Source organism: Scyliorhinus canicula, chromosome 10 (genome assembly GCF_902713615.1).
Source record: "Scyliorhinus canicula chromosome 10, sScyCan1.1, whole genome shotgun sequence".
Lineage (NCBI taxonomy): Eukaryota > Metazoa > Chordata > Chondrichthyes > Carcharhiniformes > Scyliorhinidae > Scyliorhinus > Scyliorhinus canicula.
This window is the reverse complement of record NC_052155.1, coordinates 68,930,384-68,950,213: the sequence shown is the minus strand read 5'-3', so window position 1 is coordinate 68,950,213 and position 19,830 is coordinate 68,930,384. Positions and strand designations below refer to the sequence as shown.

General features: G+C 50.2%; 1 protein-coding gene across 9 annotated transcripts in view; it reads left to right on the top strand.

The window, feature by feature from the left end:
- LOC119972445 (RNA-binding Raly-like protein) overlaps window positions 1-19,830 on the top strand; it is a 1,269,223-nt gene that overhangs the window by 948,766 nt on the left and 300,627 nt on the right. For all 9 annotated transcript variants that reach the window (XM_038809148.1, XM_038809145.1, XM_038809147.1 and 6 more), the window contains one exon: window positions 11,844-11,919. In XM_038809148.1, the coding sequence (XP_038665076.1) occupies window positions 11,844-11,919 (76 nt within the window). The remainder of the gene's footprint in view (window positions 1-11,843; window positions 11,920-19,830) is intronic.

Sequence of the window (19,830 nt, the reverse complement as noted above, 5' to 3'; positions counted from 1 at the left end):
AGATGTTTCAGTTCCTGCACCTGGAGTCACTGGATCACTTGGGCGCACCGAATACAGGAAAAATCAGACAGGGAGAACGATGTATCCTAATGGGCCCAGCCTAATTTACAGCCCAGCAATTTAAATTACAGAATATTGAGTGGGCTGCCTTCAGGCATGTGCTCCTCCGGACTCAATCTTTCTGTATTCGTTGCATCCAGGTGATCCAACAGCCCCAGGAACAGGCTCGCCTGTTGTGGAGCAGTGATAAATAATTCATCACTATGAAATTCCTTTCCCTGTTCCACAGGTTCCGTCATTTAAAATAAGAAATTTCCTGCAACTGCATTACCAAATTTGTGAGTAATAGCCACTGAAATGACTTCACACATTCAGAAACAAAGGTACTGCTTGCATGCAATAAGCAAATTAAACTCTACTGTTCTTTGTACTCCCAAGTCCTAATCAAGGGAGGAAGTCAGTCATTTTCCAATTTGTAACAAACGCAGAGAATGCTGGGAAAACTCACTGGGTCTTGCAGCACGTTTGATTCTTTGTCAGAACTAAAAGAGAGGGAAAATGTGTTGGATATTGTACTGTATAAGAGGTGTGGAATAGTTGGAACAGTGACTAGTGAGAGATGGGAGAGATTGCAACAAAGATGCGGCAAACTTAAGAACAAGTGACAGATGGCAAAGAGGGGAAGGGGAGTCAGGGAGGATTTAACAAATTTTACTGGTCAAAAACATCTGTGTCTGCGTTCTAGATAAAATCTAAATGGGGAAGAGTTCTGTCTACAAATTCAGAAAGTTGCCTATAAAGTCATGATTATGAAAATGAAATGAAAATCGCTTATTGTCACGAGTAGGCTTCAAATGAAGTTACTGTGAAAAGCCCCTAGTCGCCACATTCCGGCGCCTGTTCGGGGAGGCTGGTACGGGAATCGAACCATGCTGCTGGCCTGCTTGGTCTGCTTTCAAAGCCAGCGATTTAGCCCTGTGCTAAATAGCCCCTGTTAAACTTCATATTTACATATCAAAACAATTTTGAAGCATTTATTAAGTTACCTGGCATTCTAAATTAATAATAATAATCTTATTGTCACAAGTGTGAAGTTACTGTGAAAAGCCCCTGTTTGGGTTGGCTGGGGCTGGATTCACCCCTACCCGGCGGGGCGGGGGTCCCGGTGGGATGGAGTTGTGAGAACCACTCCGGCGTCGGGCCGCCCCAAAGGTGCAGAGAATCCGCAGATTTAGGGTCCAAGCCCTAACCTTAAAGGGCTAGGCCCGCGCCGGAGTGATTGGCGCCCCGCCAGCTGGCGGGAAAGGCCTTTGGCGCCACACCAGCCGGGGCCAAAGGGACTTCGCCGGCTGGCGGAGTCCGCGCATGTGCCGGTGCGTCAGTGGCTGCTGACGTCATTCCCGCGCATGCGCAGGGGAGGGGGTCACTTCCACATCAGCCATCGTGAAGGCTATGGCCAACACGGAAGGAAAAGAGTACCCCCACGGCACAGGCCCGCCCGCCGATTGTGGGGGGTACACCCCCCAGGGCCAGATCGCCCCGTGCCCCCCCCCCCCAGGACCCCGGAGCCCACCCGCGCCACCAGTCCCGCCGGTTTGGGAGGTGTTTTGATTCACGCCGGCAGGACCAGCATTACAACAGCGGGACTTTGGCCCATCGCGGACCGGAGATCGCCGGGGGGGGGGCGCCGACAGGCACGGCTCGATTCCGGCCCCCGCCGAAAATCTGGTGCTGGAGATGGTGGGGGCGGGAGTCACGCCGCCCACTGGCGATTCTCCAACCTGGCGGGGTGTCGGAGAATCCAGCCCCTGGTACCGGAATTGAACCCGCGCTGCTGGCCTCATTCTCCTCATCGCCAGTAATGTAACTTGAGGAAGCCGGCGGTAAATGAACATAGATTTATTTAACAATTTACAAAGTTCTGCTTTTTTTTCAAAAAATATACTTTATTCATAAAATCTATAATAAACATTACAGAACATTTTGAATTGTCTTGACTGTACATTTCCATCAAAGTTACACATTCCCTTGACTTTCTTCCATTCAATTGGGATGACATTACACACATATTCCTCTTTACATTACAATTCTTTTAAAAATATTTACATTGTCATGTTTCTTTTATACATTGGAGTGTTAATTACCCAGACCGAGGGGTTTTACACTGTTACCGACCCCCCGGTGTACATTTGGTCTTTCCCCATTGTGCCTTGGTGGCAGCTGCCCCAAGCTTGAGTGCGTCCCTCAGCATGTAGTCCTGGACCTTGGAATGTGCCAGTCTGCAACACTCGGTCGAGGACAATTCTTTGCACTGGAAGATCAGCAAGTTTCGGGCAGACCAAAGAGCGTCTTTCACTGAGTTGATGATCTTCCAGCAGCAGTTGATGTTTGTCTCGGTGTGTGCCCCCGGAAACAGTCACAGAGCTGCTCGGGATGAACCTTGACAAATACCATTGCATCTCTCTCCAGACCTTCTTTGCAAAGCCACATTCCACAAGGAGGTGGTTGACCGTCTCATTTCCCCCACAGCCACTCCGAGGGCAGGGTGCAACGGCGCTGAGACTTCGGGTGTACTTGAAGAATCTGACGGGGAGGCCACTTCTCACCACCAGCCAAGCGAGGTCTTGGTGCTTGTTTGTAAGATCTGGTGATGAGGCGTTCTGCTAGATGACTCTGACGGTCTGCTCAGGGAACCATCCAACATCCTCCACAGTCTCCTTTTCCTTGAGGGCCTCGAGGACATTACGTGCTGACAACTGTTTCATTGCCCTGTGGTCAAAGGTGTTTTTCTTCAAAACTTTTTCCACGAGGGACAGGCGGTATGGCACGGTCCAACTACTTGGAGCGTTCCGCGGCAATGAGGCCAGGCCCATCCTTCGTAACACCGGGGACAGGTAGAGCCTCAGTATGTAGTGACACTTGGTGTTTGCATACCAGGGGTCCACGCACAGCTTGATGCAGCTGCACACAAAGGTGGCCATCAGGATGAGGGAGATGTTGGGTACGTTCCTCCCTCCTTTATCCAGAGGTGTGTACATGGTGTCCCTTCAGACAGAATTTGAAGATGGTCCAGGTGACTGCTGCGGCGTAGGGTCGGGTAATGGGCCAGACCTGCGCTACGTGCAAAGTACAATCCTTGCTGGGAAAATGAACCACACCAGGCCCTGCTTTGGACCAGCTTTTATACTGGTTCATAAGGAGCCTCAGGCAGATCACCTCTGCCCCCCCATCTGGGAAGCTCGTCCTCCACGAGTCCTTTGAGAAGATCAATGATGATTTCCCTGTGGTCCTCGTGAGGGGTATAACAGCAGTTCCCCACCACCTTCTCAACGGCAATTAGAGATGGGCATTGGCCTAGACAGCGAAGTCCACATCCGCTAAAAAAATAATTTTTATAAAATTGTATTTTTTTTCCCCTGAACATTCTTTCAAAAGCATTCCTGCCCTTTGATCTGTTCTGAAGTACTTCTCTGAAGCTCAACAAACTGCTATTTGGTGTATATGTGCAACTGATCTCTGAGACAGTGAATGTCTCATGGAGTCTTTGTTCAGAACAATTTAGCTTCTCTGAAATATATTTTTCATCTTGAAATTGTTATTTGCCAATGCACTGCCCTTTAGATGTATGTTCGATATTATCACGGTGATTATGACACATTGTCTACAATAATACGCTCAAAACATCAGTAGCGAAAATGAAAAAATAATTAATCAAAACATTCGAATACGTTTACTCCAAAAGTATTTGCTCGATGATACCATTTTTTGCAGTAGACCCAGTCTTATAGACCATTCCAAAATCATTGTGGCAAAGGTACATGATAAATTTAAATGATTTAAGACTAAATGAACTCCATAGGCTTGCTGGAATATTCATACAATTTTTTTTCAGAACCTGACTGACATTCTGAACAAATTATTCTGAACTTTGATTTCGCAGAACAGGAAGCAAGCAAATGCATTACTTATTTTTAAAAGATCAAAAGCTTGACCCAGTCACTTGAAGGCCCTTCGGCTGAACATCGACAAAAGAAAAGCTTGTATCTACTCTGAAGTGTAAACCGAGGGATTGTCTCTAGAGCAATGATTGAAGAAACAGCCAAATTTGATTTAGAAGAGTAAATTTTACATGACAAGCCTTCCCAAATGATTTAAGAATAATGCACATCAGCTTATGTTCACTTTCAGATAGTTACTCATAATATTTCACATTATATATTGCATTTTTTACTAAAAGCTGCAGGAAATATGGATGATATGTGAAATTGAAAAGAAGCTGGTTATAAAATATGAAACAGAGTATTAACAGTTCAGACAGGAACCACTGATGTACCCACCCTGGCCATGTAAATGGCACCATCCTTATCTTGGGGATAGATTGAGCAGCAGTTCTCCTCTACTCATTTGCCTGCTAGACCAGAGCACAAGAAACATCAGGTACCAGGGGTGCGTTGGATGATGGTATTGTGGGGAGAGGAGAGGAAGTAAATGGAAATCAACTTATTACACAATATAACAGGTACAAGTGACGAGTGGTGTCACAGATGGGCAGTGCGGAGGATGCTGTGGATGAGAATGGAGTTGTCACGACATTACAGAATGTGTTTTGCAGTCTTAACTGTTGTAGTCTTAGTGCTGTGAATGGAAATCAGAAGGCGTGTCAGAAGAGGTGGAGTTGTTAAAAGACTGAGATCCTTGCGGCATTTTGTGAGGAAAGGAAAGACTGTGAAGGGTATTAGAGAAGTTAAGATTTAGTGCATATAGGAGGGGAGTTAATAACTGTACTCTTGAAGAAGGTGGGGACAAAACCCGGATAGTCAAGTTTATCAGGTCAGCGAGCATGTGCTTGAAAATATGATCTTGGATGGTCTGATAAACTAAAGGGCAGAAGTTCACTTAATAAAGCATTTACTAATTATAATATAGAAAACAAAATCTCCATTGTTACTGGAGCTATCAAGAGCATTGGCCCCATTCAGTTGTGAGCTCAGATATTTCCATTTAAAGTGAGAAGGGGCAGCACAATAGCATAGTGGGCAGCACGGAAGCATTGTGGGCAACGTTGTTGCATAATGGTTAGCACAATTGCTTCACAGCTCAAGGGTCCCAGGTTCGATTCCTGGCTTGGGTCACTGTCTGTGCGGAGTCTGCACGTTCTCCCCGTGTGTGCGTGGGTTTCCTCCGGGTGCTCCAGTTTCCTCCAAAGATGTGCAGGTTACGTTTATTGGCCATGCTAAATTGCCGTCACTGTCCAAAATTGCCCTGAGTGTGGGTGGAGTTGGCGGGATGGGGTGGAGGTGTGGGCTTGGGTGGGGTGCTCTTTCCAAGGGCCAGTGCAGACTCGATGGGCCAAATGGCCTCCGTCTGCACTGTAAATTCTATGATCTAAGTCTACTATTGATGACTGCTGCGCAGTAGTACCAAGGAGAGAGAGGGATGAATTTTCTCTGAGTTGGGAAGACTCCACAGACCTTTCAAAAGGCAGTTGGGACCTGGATGTGGAAACTTACCCCAACTTCCAACTGATCCAATTTTTGGCTTGGCTAAAAGCGGGTGGACATGATTAAAACTGGAGGGAAATCCCAAATTCTGCAGTCATTTGAGCTTAATGCTGAATTCAACATGTAATAATTTGTCTGTTGCAAGAGGATTAACCTGCAGTGTGGCAATTTTATAAATCAGTGGTATGAACGTAAACATAAGGTTAAGGTCTGTATAACTGTCATGATATGAAGTTTTTTAAATCCTCTGCTCTTTAACCTTAAAACTTAGAACAGACTGCAGCTGCCACTGAGAGTTTTTTTAAAAATGCCATCTGCTGAAGGTTAGAAACAAAAGTAGGATTTGGTCATGCAGAGTTCAATTGCTTTCAATTGAATTGTTTGACATTTGCCAAAGAGCTATTGTTGTGACATTCTAAATGCTTGGCTAAATTTCAAAAGCCACAATTATCTCACAAGGTTCTGAATTAACAATTGAAAGAGGCTATTAAAGGGTTAGCTGCCTTTGTTGTGGAGTCTGAATAGAAGGGTTTTTTTAAGAACAGATTAATCATTCATGGGGATGTAAGAGCTTTAAATGGGGTTTATGAGTGGAGATGTTTTCACTATCAAGTGTACAGGATTAAGAACTGTATTAGATTGTTAGAAGTTTATTTTTCTTCCACAATCACATGGCTCTTAAAACCTACTGATAATGGATACTGGATAAGTGGTTATGTGGCTGGCACAGAGGATATGAGGAACCATGGGGATGGGTGGGAGGGTGAGAGGTGTGAGCAGGGCCAGGGTAATCAATCACAGGCTCTGGTGCTTCTCACTTTATGGGGCCCACATCCCCCCATCCCCCCTTCCCCCCCCCATCCGCCCCCGCCCACCCCCCTATTCCCCCCATCTCCCACCAGCACTTAACCCCCTACCCCTTCAATCATGTATGATTGTTCATCCTCATCAATCAATCCAGCAAGCACAAACATACAAGTAAAATCATAACATCCATTAATGGCATTTGTTTACAAATACCATCCTTGCAGCCTGGATCATTAATACTAAGAGCAGCAATGATATAATGCAGTGAGCACAAAAGGTGATCTTACTGTGACAAACCAGTGAGTACAAATTTTACATTGTGCAATGTTGCTAATTTGACAGGAAAATATCCTATTAGTTATTTGTAACACTGTGCAGATGATGACACTGATATCAGTGACTGCCTCGGCCTTCTTGCACCATATCAACACAGTGATACTAAATGCATACTTGGAGGATAGATTCAATGCTTACAACCCAGATAAACTGCACAAGATCGTATCCATTCTGTAGAAGACTTTCTTATGCCTTGGCACATGATAGTCAATTTAAATTTTCATAAAATTAGATTCTACTACATCAGTAATGTCACAAAGTGGAAGGGTCAAATGATTCCTGAGCAACAAAGTGGAATGATTGAACAGTATAATTTTCAGTCAATGAGAAGCCTTGCAATCCTCAGGTATCTCTGCATGATACAATGATTAAGATGCCAGAAGTCAAAGACTGAATGGTCCATAATTGTGTCTGTGTTTTCTTGATCAGCTCGGTGAAAAATTCTGCTAATTACTGCTTCTTACTGCAGTATATTTTCAATATGTACTACGCGACAGAACTGGCTGGGGTGGTAAATAGTGAGGAGGATAGTCTTAGATTACTGGAGGATATAGATGGGCTGGTCAGAGGGCTGATAGTGGCAAATGGAATTCAATCATATAAGGGCCCTTCCTGTTGATTCCCTTAATTCCACTTTCTTTATTTTTTTGCCGTTATCATTTTCATCCATGGATGCTAAATGGGCTAAACCTTTAAGCTGAGAGCAGAAGAAAGGAATTCAAAGGTTACAACATAGTATACGCTGCTAGCTTTGGACAACAGAACCGAGACTTTGTGGCACCCAAGTGATGGGGTGGCACTCGGTTCGATTGGTTGGCTGGTGGACAATGAATTGGTCAAAAGGTCATATTCTTCCCGGTAACAGGTGTTGATTGGATCCTGCTAGAGTGAGATGATTTCCCAGTGACCTCAGGAGAGCAGAGTCCCTGGACACTCTCTCTCTCTCATGTTTTATCCAGAAGAGTTGCTGTATTTCTGAAACTGCAGAGACATGAATGACCTGCAGTGAAAACTATTACAGACTGGAATGTAGAAATAATGACCTGAAAACTTGGTTTGAAAGAAAATGTGCCAGAAACAACCATCTGAAAGAAAGACTTATCTTTTTCTTTTACTTACTGTTTTCACACCTCTCTTCCCCATCTGTATTTGTTTGTCTTGTGTGTGTATAGAGGGTGGGGGCAAGTTAAACTGGGGAATTAAGAACTAGATAATAGTTAACCAATTGTATTTACTGCATATTTCATTACAATTTTTGTTATTAATAAAAAATAATTGTGTTTAAATTTACATACCTGGTGACTGTAATTATTGGGCAGCCAATGGCCAAAGACTTTGGATATATTTCTTAGAATTATTTGCTAATTCAATTGTGTTGTGACTCTGGGTCAAGGGGGGTTGGGATTGACTGTGTCCTAGCCCAGGGTGTCGTAACAATCCGATAAGTCTGAGATGATGCACTTGGGCAGGACAAAGAAGGAAAGGGAATACATGATGAATGGCAGGACTCTGGGAAGCACCGATGATCAGAGATGTGCATGTACATCGGCCCTTATGGTAGGAGGGCAGGTGGATACAGTGGTTAATAACACTTGCATTTAGGCATCGAGTTTCAGAGCAGGGAGTTTATGCTGGAACTGTATGAAACATTGGTTGGGCTGCAGCTAGAGTATTATGTGCAGTTCTGGAATCCACATTATAGGAGGAATGTGATAGCACTGGAAAGGGTACAGAGGAGATTTACCTGGATGTTGCCTGGGATGGAGAATTTTAGCTACAAAGAGAGATTGGATAGACTTGGGTTGTTTTCCTTGGAGCAGAGGAGACTGAGGGGGGACATGAATGAGGCATATAAAATTATGAGGTGCATAGATAGAGTATACAGTGCTTAACGCTGCTGCCTCATGGCCCCGAGGACCTGGGTTCAACCCTGGCCACGGGAGACTGTCCATGTGGAGTTTGCATATTCTCCCCAGGTCTGCATGGGTCTCATCCCCACAACCCAAAAGGATGTGCAGGTTAGGTGAATTGACCACGCTAAATTGCCCCTTAATTGGAAAAAAAAATTGGGTACTCTAAATTTATTACAAAAAGAAACCTTTGTCCTTGATGGTGGGATCAATGACCAGGAGGCATAGATTAAAGGTAAGGGGCAGGAGGTTTAGAGAGGATGTGAAGAAAAATGTTTTCACCCAGAGGGCGGTAGGAATCCGGATCTCACTGCCTGAAAGGGTGATGGAGGCAGAGACCCGCTTAAAATTTAAGAACTATTTAGATATGCACTTGCGACGCCAAGGCATACAAGGCTGCGTGCTAGAAAATGGTATTAGAATATATAGGTGGTTGTTTTTGACCGGTGCAGAAGGGTTGGACCAAAGGACCTTTCTATGCTGTAAACCTGTATCACTATGTATAACAGTTTTTCATTCTACAGAAAACATATAAAAGCACCCAAGGTAGAGTGGGATAAGAGGTAAGTAGACAAAAGGACAAGATTGAAGTCAATGGAAAAGAGTCTTGAGAATCATTTGAAGAATAAACCAGGTTATTCATTCACTCTGGGCCTACTCCATACTCCTGTCCTGGCAATTTCATCCCACAAAGCCCATTCACAACAAAATAAATAGAGCTCCAGCTATGATTCTATCATCATCAAGATAATTACGGATGACAAAGGCCACCTAGCTCAGCTAATCTCATTCATCCAAAATGACATACAAACAAGCATTTTAGGAGCACGAGTAAGCCATTTGGTCCCTCCAACCTGCTATTTGATAACATTGCCTGCATTATATCAGTGACGACAACTCAAAAGCACTTAATTGGTTGTAACGTAATTTGGAACGTTGTGAAAGGTTCTGTATAAATGTTTAAATGTAGGTTTTGTCTTTCTTTCATTACACCTGCATGAGGTAGGAAGGGTGACTGTAGCAATGATGAAATTAGATGCACATTCTCTCATGATAATTAATCACAGAGCAGACAACTGATGCTTAGCAAAGTGGCGACAAAGACATCACAATATTTACATAACAATCAAACTTTGTAGCTAATACAACCTTACCATTCCGACTTGGCTGGTATAGCTCAGTGGGCTAGGCAACTGGTTTGTGATGCAGAACAAGGCCAGCGGGTTCAATTCCTGTACCAGAATTCTCTGAATTCTCCCTCTGTGTACCCGAACAGGCACCAGAATGTGGTGACTAGGAGCTTTTCACAGTAACTTAATTGCAGTGTTAATGTAAGCCTACTTATGACAAAAAATATTATTTATTTTTATTTAATTTCTCCAGTGCCAACCCACAATATATCATAAATGGCAACTGTCCCTTTTTTTTTCAACTGCCCCTTTTACGTGAATTGCACTATCCCAGATTTGTCAATCAGACATGTACCAGGAGCTCAGGAAAAATGTAGATTCAGTTGTTGATCTGAATTTTTTCAGAGAACAATAATGTGTGTTACATAAATTTAAAGCAGCCTTAACTCAACAATTGGGTTGCTTCCCCTTCCTCCAGAAGCTGCCATATGATTTGTGAATTTACAGCCAAAAAATGGAAAAGTGGAATTCATAAATAAAAAATTCCAACAGCAGAAAAGTACCACCTACGCCGACCTTATCCCCAACCTCTCCATAATCCAAAACTCCCAAACCTCCCTCACCCATTTAACACCCCAACCCCTCGCTACCTCAACCTCTCCAACATCGCCCAACCTACCCCCAGCCCTAGACCAGCCCTCCAATCTCCACCCAATCCTGCAAAACCATCAAACCTCCCCCATCTTCATCCCAACACCATCCAAATGGCTATTAAATAGAAGTCATACTTTTCAATTTTCAAGCAGGAACACTCGCAGTTAAATGTGCTGTTGTTGACCTTCACGCAGCTTCGTGGTTTTCAGGCGAACTTTCCAAGAAAAAGTTGGAATCATGAAGCTGCCCGAAGATCAGAAACAGCTGAGCAACGGCTCAGTAAAATTGATCAGAATGTTTTTTTTTAAAAAGCAAACTCTAGGATGTTGGCTTTGGTTCTTTTTAAAGTTGGTCCTCCAGATCTTCAGCTCTACCTTTGGCAGCTCAGGCTGGAGAACCACAAGAAACTCCTTTTAGAGCAACGAGCCCAGGTCACCACTCGCCCCTGGACCCCAGTGTTTGTCACCATCCCCTCTCAAGGCCCTGGGTGTGGAGGGGTGAGGGCTAGAGAGCCTGACAGCTTCTCAAATACAGTTCCAGAGAACTAAGAAAGGCCTTCCAACCAACATGCCTTGGCACTCGCCCGTGGTCATTTATGTTCTGTTTCTGGGCCTAACTCCATCCCAGACTCCAACAACCATCTTCCGCCACTGCCCCCCTTGAGCTACCAGCCTCAGTCATGAAAGTCGAGCCCCGAGCCCTATATCTATAGTGGTGGGAGGAATGGGGGAAATAATCTCTCAGGTATTTAATAATGTGATCTTTTGCCATGATAATATTGTTCATAGCTGGTGGATTTCATGTGCTAGAGGGTTGATGAGGTACTTTCGATGAATTATCTAAAATAATTGGCGGTGAGCTCATCTGGATCTGGAGCTATGCTTGACAGACAGGACCACAAAATATGTAACCATATGCAAAATATGAACCATTAGAAAGTATTTAATTATCTTACAATGTCATCAGTGGAATGTGCATCACCAATGATGGGCAAGAAATTAAATGAAATTAAATTAAATGAAAATCGCTTATTGTCACGAGTAGGCTTCAGATGAAGTTACTGTGAAAAGCCCCTAGTAGCCACATTCCGGCGCCTGTTCGGGGAGGCTGTTACGGGAATCGAACCGTGCTGCTGGCCTGCTTGATCTGCTTTCAAAGCCAGCGATTTAGAAGTTTCTGAGTGAATGGGAACAATAAATGAAGATGGACATTGGTCACATTGACTAAAAACATTAAATTAATTAATATATCTTTTGAAGATGACCGAGGAAGATATCTGCCCAGTGAATGTGAACCCGCTGAAATATAGATGGAGGAAACTTTGGGTATCACTGCTCAGAAGCAGCGTAACTATCATCTGATATGATTACAATTAGTATGCAGACACTTGGCATTTAGAAATAACTCTGGCATATTCTATATCTTGCATAATATATTCACGAGATGTAACACATGTATTCAGTATATCATATGGGCATTAAATTGATTTGCATCCTTTCTTTCAGATATCAATATGGCTGGTGAACCCAAGCCTTACAGACCCAAATCTGGAACCAAGAGGCCCCTGTGTGCCCTGTATGGGTAAGTGCATCAATATTTCTATCAACCCCATAGAGATTGTTAACGTTTTAAAAATAAACTTGAATTTTCAGTTGATAGCTCAAAGTATGGCACAACATGGTTTTATGGGCTAACCATGGATCAACCCCAGGGGCTTTTCGCAGGAACTTAATTGAAGCCTACTTGTCACAATAAGTGATTATTATTATTATGTTTGAAGAGATTTCGGGTGTGATTTAACGGAAAGAAAACAGAGTCCCGTTTTGGACGCAAATAGTGGAGTATTTCTCACATCCTGCAGTGCCAAGAACGAACTTCGCTATCGAACGTGACTTTGTTTTTTTTTCTGGCCTTGGCCAGGAATGCCCCGTCGAGGCTCCATTAACATTCATTTCCTGCCCTGGCGAGCCGAGCAGGAAATGTGTGAACACCTTACATCATCTATCCATCAAAATAACCCGATCCTCCCTTTCATCATTAACAGTCACATCACTCAGGCCTATTGTTAGGCAGACTTCGGAACACGTCATGCACCCCCTCGGCCTTCATTTTAGCCTAAATTAAAGACATAGTTCCAAAACATAGAAGTCTTATAAAACGTTGTATTTCTAACAATGGCATGCCATAATCATCAATATATTCTGCAGGATACAATAGCTTATAATATATATGTTATTTCCCATCAGATTCGATTTAGTCAAATTTTGGGGAGATGGTGGTGTAGTAGTTACTGGATTAGTAATCAAGAGTCCCAGGCTAATGTACACTCCCACTGTGGATTATATGGGATATAAAGCTATGCCCTGTAGTGATCATGACAACTATCATTGATCTTGTAAAAACCCATCTGGTTCACTCATGTTCTTTAGGGGAGGAGATCTGGGGCGGAATTCTCCGACCCCTCCGCCAGGTCGTAGAATCGCCGGGGGGCGGCGTAAATCCCGCCCCCGCCGGCCTCTGAATTCTCCGACCCCCCAAAAGTCGGCGAAGCGTGAATCTTGTGGGGGGATGGTGGAGGGGGTGTGAGGGCGGTGGAGGGGGGAGGAGAGGGCAAGTGCCGGGGAGGGGGGAGAGTGCCGGGATGAGGGGGCGAGTGCCGGGGAGGGGGGAGCATGCCGGGGTGAGGGGGCGAGTGCCGGGGTGAGGGGGCAGAGTGCCAGGGTGAGGGAGCGAGTGGCGGGGAGGGGGGAGAGTGCCAGGAAGAGGGGGTGAGTGCTGGGGTGAGGGGGCGGGTGCCGGGGAGGGGGCGATTGCCGGGGAGGGGGGACGAGGTCCGGGGTAGGGGGGGGGGGCGGGGGGCGGGTGCCGTGGTGTGTGGAGAGTGTGAGGGAGGTCGTCCGCCTGGCCAGGTGCCAGCTTCCAACAGACGCGACCATGCAGCCCATGGCCCCTGGCTGCAGGGTGGGGGGGGGGGGGTACGGGCAATGCTGATATGTCGTCACTCTTCCACCCAACCCCAGCAGGCGGTTATGTTTGTTGATCAGCCGCACTTCTACATGTTGCCCTGGGGGAGGAGGAGGAGGAGCGTGCCAGGGAGGTGGCGGAGGCTGCCACAGAGGAGCCTGCTGCAGAGGGGCAGGTGGGAGCCACCCAGGCTGGAGGGCCGCCCGCCCGACAGGACGAGGAGGAGGAGCATGAGAAGGAGGGGGAGGAGGAGGAGGGAAAGGAGGAGGTGGTGGCGCAACGGCGATGGAAACGCCCGAGGAGGCCCCGTATGTACCGGTCCCACTCGTTGTACCAGGACCTCACGGACCAGGCATGCAGGAGGAGACTCCGGATGAGCTGGTAAACCGTGGCACACATCTACCACCTCATGGCACACCTGGCACCACGTGGACACCCTCTCCCCGTGTCCGTCAAGGTTATGGGGGCCCTGAACTTCTATGCCACGGGGTCATTCCAGGCGCCGAATGGGGACCTGTCCGGCATCTCGCAGACATCGGTGCACCGGTGCATCCTGGCAGTGACAGACGCCCTATCTGCCATTGCAGACCGCTACATCCAGTTCCCTATGGACCGGGCCAGCCAGGATGCCCGGGCATTGGGCTTCGCTGCCGTGGCCGGGTTTCCCATGGTCCAGGGCGCGATCGATGGGATGCACATCACCCTGAGGCCACCTGCAGATAACAGGGCCATGTTCACCAATAGGAGGGGGACCTATTGCATGAATATTCAGGTGGTCTGCGACCACCGTATGATGATCCTGCAGGTCTGCGCCCGGTACCCAGGCAGTGTACATGACTCATACGTGTTGGCGCAGTCTTACATCCCCGGCATGTTCAAGGGATGTCAACCCCGGCTGAGGGGCTGGTTGCTGGGCAACAGGGGTTACCCATTGCGGTCGTGGCTGATGACGCCTATATGGAAGCCACAGAGTGACGAGGATAATCGCTACAACGATGCCCGTGCAACAACCAGGAGTGTGATGGAGAGGTGCTTTGGGCTGCTATAAATGCGTTTCGGGTGCCTGGACCGCTCTGGAGGGGCCCTCCAGTACCCACCAGATAGGGTCGGCCGCATCGTTGTGGTGTGCTCCGCCCTGCACAACATAGCCCTGCAGAGGGGCGATGTGCCGCAGGCAGAGGAGGGGGAAGTGGATGAGCAGCAGGACAAGGTGCAAACCTCCCCAGATGAGGAGGATGGGGGCAATGGTCAGGACAGATGAGCTGGACATGGACGGGAGGCTGCCCACCTGGGCCAGCGGGCACGGGACAGGCTGATAGCCGCCCGCTTCACTGACTACGGGGTCGTGGGAATCGCCGAGTATGGGCACAGACCGCACCACGACACCAGCCGACCGCCAACCACCCTCACCCCCCCACCCCCCACCAACCATCCTCACCCCCCACCCACCCACCACCAACGCCCTCACACCCCCACCCATCACCACCAGCCTCAGCCCCCCACCACCACCAATACCCTTGCCCACCCCACCCAGCCACCACCAACACCCTCGCCCACCCCACCCACCCACCACCAACACCCTCACTCCCCCACCCACCCCCACCAACACCCTCACCCCCCCACCCACCCACCACCAACACCCTCACCCCCCCCCACCCACTCACCACCAACACCCTCACCCCCCTTCCCACCCACCACCAACACTCTCACCCCCTCACCCCCCCACCTCACCCCCCCCCACCCATCACCACCAACCACCCCCTCCCCACCCGCATGCATACCACCCCTCCATTGCAGATCCACCTGCGGCACAACGGGCCGGGCTCACACAGTCGCCGGTGGAAGCGTGTCCATTGCAGGCCATGGAGGATGATGACAACCCGCTCTGCGATGAGCTCTGGGCTCTACATCGTTGGACAATGTCTGACTCATGGCCACAGTACCACCCTCCACCCGGACCATCCCTGCATGCGGCCGTGACACTGCAGCGCACGGTCCCATCCTCTGCCCGGGGCGATGGAGAGGGCGACCAGGGGGAGGGGGGCACACTCTCCTGGGGCCGACGTAAGACCACACCTCACACACACCCTGGGTCTCAACGCACACGACACCCCCGCACGCTTCGGACAGAGCACAAAGGCAGCTTCTGTAGGTGTGAAAGTGATTTTGATAACAAACAGTCCATACACGTGCCCCAGCCCCCATAACTCACCTGTGACCTGCACCTGTGCCAACTTACTCAGTGCCAATTGTTTGGCCTTACGGCCACTTTGACTATGTCTAGGTGGTTCCCCAGACGGTGCAGCAGAACTGGAGGTGGACCCCTGTGATTCCTGCCCTGTGACTCGGGATCCCTTTTGGCGGCCGTTTCCTGGGGCGGGGCGGCCCTGCCTAGATGGGCCAGGCTGTGGCTCGGGCAACTAGGATGTCGTGCTGCCAGCCTGTCCTGCCCGTTGCCCACCAGATGCATCTGCGACGGGAGGGGGGAGTCCGAGGTTCCACGGTGTTCCGCGGCCTCCCCTACAGGGGGACCTGGGACGGGCCCCAGCACCTCCTACTCCCTCGGGCTGCCCGATGGCCCCCGGGACTCTACATGATTCGGGGATGCGAACGGACCAACCATCTGACACCCCCCCAACACCTGGCGCTGCCAGTCCTGGAGGCCCACCCTGATATCGACAAGGGTCTGCAAGTTTGCAGCCATGGAGCTCAGGGAGTTGGCCATCCCTGTCCGTGTCTGGGCGACGCCGGCCAGCACCTGGGCAATGGCGCCGATGCCCTCAGCGATGGCCTGATGAGACTGGGCCACTGCCTGCTGAGACTGGGCCACTGCCTGCTGAGACTGGGCCACTGCCTGCTGAGACTGGGCCACTGCCCGTTGAGACTGGGCCACTGCCTGCTGAGACTGGGCCACTGCCTGCTGAGACTGGGCCACTGCCTGCTGAGACTGGGGCACTGCCTGCTGAGACTGGGCCACGACGTGGAGCGCCTCTGTCATCGGCCACTGGCTCTGGCTCATGGGTTCCTGTGAGAGGGCAGCCATGTCCTGGGCCACAGACGCCGTCTGCACGGAAAGCTCCAGGCCTTGCATATTGCTCCCCATGTCTGACACCGTCGCACCCATTGCCTCCACCGCGGACGGAACCGTTGCGGTTTCGGCCTGGGTGGCACACATGACCAGCACCACTCCCAGATCCTGGACGCGGGTGGACTCCTCCACCTGCGTCTGCAGCCACTGCAAACCAGCCGTCACCCCCTTCGATCGTCCCTGGTTCCGTGACTGCATCGGGTCTATGGGTGGGTGTGGTAACTCCAGGAACTCAGGACCCGTCTGGGCGGCAGATGGTTGCTGGGGCCGGCCTTCCCTCCAACCGCCCGGCCCCTCGGCTGCTCCAACCTCCACCTGCTGTACCGGTACCGCCGTGTTGTGCGTACCAGTGAGTGTACCAGAAGCCTCATCACTAAAGTGCCCAACAGAGGTGAGTGTCTCTGTGATGGTGGAGGGTGCTGGAGAGAGCAGTGGCGTTGTGTCATGATCATCGTCCGACCCAGAGTCTATGGTCCCCTGGGGGGCAGTTCCTGTCTACCCGTCCACTGTGTGTCAGTGTCCTGTGTGTCGGTGTCATGTATGTCGGTGTCCCGGGTAGGGGTGTCCTGGGTAGGTGTGTCCTGGGTACTGGTGTCCTGTGTAGGGGTGTCCTGGGTAGGGGTCTCCTGGGTAGGGGTGTCCTGGGTAGGGGTGTCCTGGGTAGGTGTGTCCTGGGTGGGGGTGTCCTGGGTAGGGCTGTCCTGGGTAGGGCTGTCCTGGGTAGGGCTGTCCTGGGTAGGGGTGTCCTGGACAGGGCTGTCCTGGGTAGTGGTGTCCTGGGTAGGGCTGTCCTGGGTAGTGGTGTCCTGGGTAGGTGTGTCCTGGGTAGGGGTGTCCTGGGTAGGTGTGTCCTGGGTAGGGCTGCCCTGGGTAGTGGTGTCCTGGGTAGTGGTGTCCTGGGTAGGGCTGTCCTGGGTAGGGCTGTCCTGGGTAGGGCTGTCCTGGGTAGGGCTGTCCTGGGTATGTGTGTCCTGGGTAGGGCTGTCCTGGGTATGGCTGTCCTGGGTAGGGGTGTCCTGGGTAGGGGTGTCCTGGGTAGGGCTGTCCTGGGTAGGGGTGTCCTGGGTAGGGGTGTCCTGGGTAGTGGTGTCCTGGGTAGGGCTGTCCTGGGTAGGGGTGTCCTGGGTAGGGGTGTCCTGGGTAGGGGTGTCCTGGGTAGGGCTGCCCTGGGTAGGGGTGTCCTGGGTAGGGCTGCCCTGGGTAGGGGTGTCCTGGGTAGGGGTGTCCTGGGTAGTGGTGTCCTGGGTAGGGCTGTCCTGGCTCAGCTGCACCGGGGCATGTGGCTGGCCCCCTCGTCGCTGGGCGTCATACACCTGCGTCGCCGCACTCGCACGAGACGGGGGCTTCGTCTCCGTGTTGCTCCGAGCCTGTTCCTGTCTCGTGGCTGCCCTGGGGCATCCTGCGGGGGTCGCATGCCGGAGGGGCCGGGCCTGTCCCTATCTCGTGGCTGCCCTGGGGCATCCTGGGGGCAGTTGGCATCCGCAGGGACGGGTGCCTCGACGTTTGGTCCTGCAATACACAATACAGCATACATGGTTAGACACACAGGCGGTGATCGGGGGATATGGGGGAAGGGGGATATGGGGGAGGGAGGATATGGGGTATATGGGGGGAAGGGATATATGGGGGAAGGGAAGGGGGCGGCCGTGAGGGGTCTCACTTGGTGGTGCGCCCCGAACTCTGCATCGGAAACCTCCCGGTCCTCGGGTCCGCCTGCCAGTTCCAGGGCTCCCTCCTCATGAACGGTGAGTGGTCTCTCATCAGCTGGGCCCCTTCCGGTCCTCTCACGCTCCCTGTTGTGTGGTGCTTCTCCTATGGAGGCGGGTGCGTGGCAGGGATAAAGGGCAACAGTGTTAGGCAGGGATATACATGCACGCCAGCGGTTGTATGTATATTGGCAGAGGTGTGCAGCACATTAGGGTTAGGGTTAGGGTTACTTGCACCTGGGGGTGTGCCGCACATCGGGGGGGGGATTACTCACCCTGGCTGCCCTGACAAGGTCATTCACCTTCTTGTGGCACTGGGCGCCTGTCCTTGGTGTCACAGCCACAGCGCTGACGGCCTCTGCCACCTCCCTCCACAGGCGCCGGCCGAGGCGTGGGGCAACCCTGCGGCCGTGTCCGGGGTACAGGGCCTCCTTCCTCTGCTCTACTGCGTCCAGGAGTGCCTCGATATCGCGCTCCTGGAACCTCAGGGCTGCACGGCGGGCGGCCATCTTTTCGGGTCTCTGGGGTGGGGACTGTGACGCCGTGCGCCCACGGCAGGTGACGCCATCGCGAATGGCATCACGCCGCTACTAGCCCATTCCGGGCCAGAGAATTTGCGCCGTTTGGGGGGGGCCCGACGCCGGAGTGATCCGCGCCGTTTTTGACGCTGGGTTCCGGCAATCACGCCGATTACGGGTGAATCCCGCCCCTGTTCTCCTTAGTTGGTCTGGACAAGACGTGACTCCAGATCCTCAGCAATATGGTTGACTGTAAACTGCCATCTGAAATGGCTGAGCAAGCCATGCAATTAAGGATGGTCAATAAATATTGGCCTTGCCAGTGACATCCACTTCGCATGAAAGAATAAAATAAATAAAATTCAAAAACATGGTAATTTTTCATGAATGAGCAATTTGAATAAATATTTACTTTTCCAATTAGATCTATCAACATGATTGTGACATCACTTCGGAAAAAATGACCTTTCATTTAATTTGTGTACAGTAGTCCCCCGTTATACCGCGCTCCGCAATACCGCGGTTCGCGATATACGGCGGGGGGGCTTATGGACCCCAACTGTCAGCTTCCCTCTCCGGATCAAAGTGAGCCGGCCGCTGAAGTTGACACTGCCGGCTGATTGGAGGGAGATTCAGTGAGAGAGGAGCAGCTCACACAGCGTCCGGAAGTGGATAGTGCAGAGCTACAGCTGCCTCAACCCTGCACAGCAGACAGGTTCTTTAAACCGGTGGCGGTCAGAACATATTTTTGAAAGGCAATCCTTTCCTCCAGTTTGGTGAAACCCACCAGAGTTCCTGGTAAGTTTCTGTGGGTTTCCCTCTGGAATAACTCCCAGCCTCATTCTGTGGCAATCAGAGAGCTTGTTTTAATTAGATCCACGATGGGGGTTTAAATTTATTAAAAAATCTATGCATGCGCTTCCCATTGTGAGTCTACGGGGGTCTGACCTCTCCCCCCGCCCCCCGTAGACTCACAATGGGAAGCGCATGCATAGATTTTTTAATAAATTTAAAACCCCCATCGTGGATATCCGCGGCTCGGATGCAACGCGGGTGGCTGTCTTGGACCCCAACACCCGCGTTATAACGGGGGACTACTGTATAAACAGTAAATAAGAGTTTAGTTTTTTAAAATAAATTTTTGGGATGTGGGCGTCGCTGGCTCGTATTGCCCATACCTAGTTGCCCTTCAGAAGATGGTGGTGAGCTGCAATCT